The 6,969-nt window shown below is 41.9% G+C and overlaps 1 protein-coding gene across 1 annotated transcript in view; it reads right to left on the reverse strand.

Moving 5' to 3' along the window:
- Nucleotides 1–1,940: 1,940 nt before the first annotated feature.
- ZSCAN20 (zinc finger and SCAN domain containing 20) overlaps nucleotides 1,941–6,969 on the reverse strand; it is an 18,213-nt gene continuing 13,184 nt past the window's right edge. The window contains exons 6-7 of the mRNA XM_006862362.1: nucleotides 4,173–4,598; nucleotides 1,941–3,205 (exon numbers count right to left, since the gene is read on the reverse strand). Of these exons, the coding sequence (XP_006862424.1) occupies nucleotides 1,941–3,205; nucleotides 4,173–4,598 (1,691 nt within the window). The remainder of the gene's footprint in view (nucleotides 3,206–4,172; nucleotides 4,599–6,969) is intronic.

Raw genomic sequence — 6,969 nt, forward strand, 5'->3', positions numbered from 1 at the left:
GGTCCAGGTAGATTGCTCAAGTGGCAAATCTTGTCACTGTCTTTTTTTATGTGTAATTCACAGAAAGTTCCATACTTCAAGTTTTCATCACATCCTTGATCTGGCAGGTACTCCACAAGTCCCCAAGATCACTGGGATATGAAAAGCATCCCAATGTCACAGGTGGATGCAGGAGAAAAAAAATTCCTGCAAACACCTATGGAAACTCAAGTCCTGTGTCAATATTTTTAGACCCATCCAAGGAGAACCTCTGGGTGACCAAAGTGTTGCAAATCAGAAAACCTAACTACGATATGAAACTTCCAGATTTGGCCTGTGTAGGACAGTGGTTTTAAGGGTCAACACTTAAAAAGCTCTGAGTAGGCTTGGGCAAGATGACTCAGAATAAAATTGTGCCAAGAACTTGAAGGGTAAAATAGTGTTCAAAGCCCAACTCCTTTGACTTTCCCTTCCACTTCAGTCTTAGCACAGATATCAGGAACAAAAGTTTCAGCCTTAATGGAATGGATGAGGAGATACAAATGCAGGAATGAGTGAGCACTGCAAGATTTCCTGGTTATTGACAGGTGTAACCTATGACAAAGCCAAACATGACAAGTAGCAGGATTGCCCACCTCCACTCCAGAAAAAAGGGTAACTCTGAAATCCATTTCCTTAGCCAAAGCAGTATCTCAGTGGAAGAAACATCACTGTGACTAGTTTTCCCACTCTCAACCCTTACGAATGTTCCACTCATGTTACTGTAAAGAAGGAAATTCACATCATGTGTTTTGATATTGCTAAGCATTGTTCAAAACATTTTGCCAAGTCCAAATGTCCCAAATCCTTTAATTTTTAGAACCTCAGCTCCACATTTCTTAATACATAAATCTAACAGGTAATGTGGTTTATAACGTGCTTTGAGAGCCTGACACCTGAGATATTGCTTTCATGTGAAAGAGGATTCAGTAAGAGCACTTCAGGCTCAGGAGAAAGACAGATTGGGTTGTGCCTTTGACACTTTCAGATGTGAGGTGGAAGCAAGTTATTTAACTTCCTTGAGCCTTAGTTTCTTCCTCTGGCAAGTAAGGAGAATATTAGTACCCATATCCCGAGGCTGCTGTGAAAATTAAATGTGATTACGTAGGTAGTGCTTAACACAGCCTGACTTAAAAAAAAAAAAAATTAAGTTCTAGTTACTTTTGCAATTAGTAATAATGGTTCAGTGATGTTGCTCCTTTTCCTATCCTTTGCTGAGATGATGGAGGCGTGCTCTAGATCTCTGATTTTGAATTATGTCCCTGTCTCACCAGAGTCTCACTGTTCTCCCATGAGTATAACCCACAACTGAAAGTCATTATGTATAAAAACCACCATTGACAGGTGTATACCCACACAACAGTGTAAAGGCGCACCAAAATTTGGAACTCTGCTCGAGACCTCTGATTTACCTCTGGACGGTCTACATTACCAGATTGGCTCAACCACTGATAAAGCTCTTAATATCCAACTCATGGTGACCCACGTGTTATAAAGCAGAACTGCTCCAAAGGTTTTTTCTTGATTATACTCTTTATGGAACCAGATCACCAAGCCTTTTTTCTCCAGCACCTCTGGGCAGGTGCACACACCAAAAACCTTTAAGTTAACAGTTAAGCAAAAAAAAAAAAAAACATTAGCCCCACACAGGGTTACAAAAGCAAATGTAAGAACTACCTGAGGAGTGTGAGTCTAAGTTTATACAGAGAAAACAAATTAATTACATTTAAGAAAAGTGCCTTCAAATGTAGATCCTTAGTATTTATAATCCACTTCCAAATTACTTGTATTACACCAAGATAACTTCCCTGGGCAAATATCAAGTTTGAAAAATGAGACTGTTTCGTTCTAGCTTACATCGTAACATCTGAGGAATTTTAAATATACATGTCTCTCTCTTTTGCTGTGGAGACAGCTGTCTCCTACAATGCTTTCCCTCCTGCATGGGTTCTCCGATGGGCACTGAAGTGAGAGCTGTTGTTGAAATCTTTGCCACACTCCGAGCACTTGTAGGGCTTCTCCCCAGTGTGAATTCTCTGGTGAATGATAAGACTGGAGCTCTGGTTAAAGCATTTCCCACACTCTCTGCACTTATAAGGCTTCTCTCCTGTGTGAATCCTCTGGTGAGTAATGAGATTAGAGCGATCACGGAAGAATTTCCCACACTCGAGGCATTTGTAGGGCTTCTCTCCTGTGTGCACTCTCTGGTGTGTGATTAGCTTGGAGCGCTCACTGAAGCATTTCCCACACTCTCCACATTTATACGGCTTCTCCCCAGTGTGGGTCCGTTGATGGTTAGCCAGAGTGGAGCTCTTGCTGAAGCTTTTCCCACATTCAATACACTCATATGGTTTCTCTCCTGTGTGGATTCTTTGGTGACTAATGAGGGCAGAGCTCTTAGAGAAGCTTCTTCCACACTCAGAACACTGATACAGTTTTTCCCCTGAGTTGGTACTATGTGGCCCAGAAGAATCTAAGATCTTACTCACACTGCTTTCACTTGGAGGTTGTTTAGGACATGTCATCTCTATGGAGTTCCTCCAGTGAGCACTGGATGAGCTTTGGCCAATTTTTTCCCCAGGACCACTACAACGATCAGGATTTCCTCCCAGGTGGATTCTCTGATGTTTCAGCAGGTTCGAACTTTGATTGAAGCTTTTAAAACATTCCCCACATTTATAGGGCTTTTCCCCTGTGTGGATTCTCTGGTGAGTGACAAGATTGGAGTGGTCACTAAAACTTTTCCCACACTCAAGGCATTTGTAGGGCTTCTCTCCAGTGTGGATTCGCTGGTGGGTATTGAGGTTGGAGCGGTCGCTAAAGCTTTTTCCACATTCGAGGCATTTGTAGGGCTTCTCACCAGTGTGAATTCTCTGGTGGGCAATAAAGTGGGAGCTCCGACTGAAGCTTTTCACACATGTGTCACACTTGTAGTGTTTCTCTCCTAGGTATAGGCCTTGATGGTCGATAAGTTTTTCTAAGTCCTCTTCAGAAGAAGATTTTTCCCACTGTTCTTGTAAAGAATTTCCCCACTGTCTTACACCTCCATTTTCATTTTCACTATCTTCCTCCCAATCATAAACTTGACAAACATCCTCTGTAGTGCATTCTGATAATGCTCCAGGCAAATCCTCAAAAACTTCCTGCTCTGAAATCTGGTCTTCATCATCATGTCTCAATTCAAAACCTGAGAGAATAAACAGAAATATAGTTTTTTAAAAAATTTGTTAGCATTTATTTATTTGATGTATTTGTATCTTATAACTTAAGGAATCTCTGGGTATCCCAAACCACAAATGGTTAAACACTTGGCTACTAGCCAAAAAGGTCAGTGGTTCAAATCCACCCAGAGGCTGCTTACAAGACAGGCTTTGTGAATGGCTCCCCAAAGGTCATGAAAACGTTACGGTTCAGTTCTACTCTGCACACATGGAGTCGCCATTGGTTAGAATTGACACAACAGCAATTAGCAACAATGACAATCCGATGTCTTGTGGATATGGTTAACCTGAACTTATATCTAAAGAACATGACTAGCATCAAATTGATCAGTTTTGATGCATACCTGTGTACTTGACCTACACAGTTTGGGACATGAGAAATGCAGTGTGAGACATGGTAACCCAACTGGGGGAGCTGTGAGACTCAGTCTGATCCTCCAGTCAGCCTCCCTGGCTGATTCCCGCATCTCACTGTTTAGTAATAAACACCTCTTTCTTCTAATCAGCAGTATTTGGTATAGTCTGTGTCACATGATATGAAGTATTCTTTGTTTTTTTTTATTTTAAAACCTCTTATTCATCTCCAGGAGTCCTGGTGTGGCACTGTGGGTTAATGCACCAGACTGCAAAGCTGTTTGAATTGCAAGGTCGGCAGTTCAAGCTCACCAGCTACTCCTCGGAAACCCTATACAGGGTTGTTATGGGTCGGAATCCACTCGACGGCACTTAACAACAACAACAACAACATAACTGATCATAAACATCCCAGTAAAATCCAAATTGAGTGGCTGCTGTGTCATTTAGGGAACACCACTAGAGACTAGATAATCAGAGCAAAGTGCAAATTGCTTTCCCACTCAGTCTCATTCTCTCTTCAGTTGGTAGCAAAAGATAATGAGCCTGTTACTTTCTCTGCAGTTACGCCAGGCTTACCAGTGTCTGGGGTTTTAGGACATGGGGTTGGAGGTTTAATAGCATCTTCATCTGCCACTTCATCCCAGGCTTCCTGGTCATCAGGCTCGGTACTGTTTTGTCCAGATCTGAGGAGACCTGCAGCATCCCTCAGAGTCCCCATAGCTCTAACTGCATTCCGTGCCCTCATCAATGAGTCCAGCTCCTCATAGAAGGGGCACGTCCCTGGTGGGTGGCTGCTCTTGGCTTTCCGGTAGCTTCGAAGGAGGTTTTTGAATCTGTAGCGACACTGCTCCAGTGTCCTCAAGAAGCCCTGTGCACATAGTCGCTCGGCAATGGCCCGGTACACCTGGCTGTTCTGGTGACAGGTACGAAGTTTTTCAGAGAATGGAGACTCGCTGAGAATTGCCAGAAAAGCTTTGGTCTCCTCGTAGCCCCAGTGCACACCTGCTGTCAGGAGTGAAGAGTTCAGAGCTGTGAGATTTAATGGGATTTACATAAGTCATCATAGGGTCACCTGATCTGCTAAATGTCTCGAATACAAGTATTTTGAAAATTGTCCAGGTGCCAGGGGGACAAGGTGGCTTAAAAAAGTTCATGGAAAAATAAAATGCAACGATAATGGAATCTTCCCACAAACTTTTTGAAGCTCCTTCATGCTCTTGCTTCCCAGAAGTGTGCTACAAAACCTCCCTCACCCACTTGTAGGAGATTCTCTTAACATTTAAGCATCTCAGATAAAGGGAAGAGCTTAGCAGGCCATCCTATAGTAAGTGACCTCTAGATTCTGCTGCCTGGTTTAAGGAAAGGTCTGCAATTAAGATCTAAGAGATCCTTTCTCTCTCTGTTCAATAACTATCCTTTATTATTTCATCTAAATCTCTACCAAAGATACACTAAAGCACCACTCACTAGATTAATTCCAAATTCCTGCTCAGTGCAAGGGTAGTCCAGGTTTCCTACCAAAGTCATGTGCTCACAAAACCATTTTTAAATATCTGTCTAGGTTATGTCTGCTTTGCTACTGAGGTATCCCCAGGTTTGTCTCACCTTATCTAATGATCTCTGGTAGTGCAATAGTTAAGCACTCAGCTGCCAACCAGAAAGTAGGCAATTCAACCCCAACAGTCTCTCTTTAGGAAACAGATGTTTCAGTCTGCTTCTGTAAAAATCTACAGCCTTGGAAACCCTTTGGGGCAGTTCTACTCTGTCCTAAAAGGTTGCCATGAGTCCGAATTTGATTTCACAGCAGTGGGTTTGTTGGTTTTTTTTTTTTTTTTTTGGTCTCATCTTATCTATCAGCCTTCTTCTACCATGTCCACAATGAGTCTACAAGAAAACTCAGAGAGACTTGGGCTCAGATTCCAATTTCACCACATCCTTGATCAACAAACTTAGAAAAGTAGTGGTGGTGATGGTTGTGTGTCGTGGCATCAGTTCCAACTCATAGAGACCCTGTATAGGCTTTCTTTGAGGTTAGCAGCCCAATTCATAACCACTATGCTACTGCTTCCACCACCCGTCTGTCAGTTTGTTGTACTGTGGTGGCTTATGACTTGCTGTGATTCCGAAAGCTGTGCCACCGGTATTTTACATACCAGCAGGATCACCCATGGTGGACAGGTTTCAGATGAGCTTCCAGACAAACACAGACTAGGAAGAAGGAGTGACGAACTACTTCTGAATATTTAGTCACTGAAAACCTTAAGAATAGCAGAGAAACACGGTCAGATATAGTGCCAGAAAATGAGCCCCACAGGTTGGAAGGCACTCAAAATATGACTGGGGAAGAGCTGCCTCCTCAAAGTAGACTTGACCATGATGACGAGAATGGAGTAAAGCCTAGGGGAAAAATACCCATGGGACCTTCATTTGCTATTGGGGCACAACTCAAAATGAAGAGAAACAGCTGTAAACATCCACTGAAAATCAGAACATGGAATGTACGAAGTATGAATCTTGGAAAATTGGAAGTTGTCAAAAATGAAATGGAACACATAAACAATGATATCTTAGGCACTAAGTGAGTGGAAATGGACTGATTGGTATTGGCATTTTGAATCTGATGACCACATGGTTTACTATGCCAGGAATGACAAATTGAAGAGGAATGGTGTCACATTCATTGTCAAAAAGAACATATCCAGATCAGTCATGAGATACAACACTGTCTGTGACAGGATAATATCCATGTCCCTACAGGGAAGACCAGTTAATACCACTATAATTCAAATTTACGCACCAATCACTAAAGCCAGTGAGGATGAAATAGAAGAACTCTACAGCTTCTTCAATCTGAAATTGATCAAACATGCCATCAAGATGTAGTGATCACTACTGGTGATTGGAATGCAAAGGTTTGGAGCAAAGAGGAGGGTTAAGTAGTTAGAAAATATGGCCTTAGTGATAAAAATGATGCTGGAGAACACATGATAGAATTCTGCAAAATCAATGATTTGTTTATTTCAAATACCTTCTGTAGACAGCATAAAAGACGACTATACACATGGACCTCACCATATGGAATACATAGAAATCAAATTGACTACATATGCAGAGAGAGATGATGGAAAAGCTCTATGTCATCATTCAAAACAAGACCAGGGGCAGACTGTGGCACAGACCATCAATTGCTCATATGCAAATTCAAACTGAAGCTGAAGAAAATGAAAACAAGTCCATAAGAGTCAAAATATGACCTTGACTATATCCCACCTAAATTTAGAGATCATCTGAAGAACAGATTTGATACATTAAACACTGAAGACCGAAGACCAGAAGAGTTGTGGGATAACTTCAAGAATACCATACATGAAGA

This window comes from Chrysochloris asiatica, unplaced genomic scaffold (genome assembly GCF_000296735.1).
Source record: "Chrysochloris asiatica unplaced genomic scaffold, ChrAsi1.0 scaffold00047, whole genome shotgun sequence".
Classification (NCBI taxonomy): Eukaryota; Metazoa; Chordata; class Mammalia; order Afrosoricida; family Chrysochloridae; genus Chrysochloris; species Chrysochloris asiatica.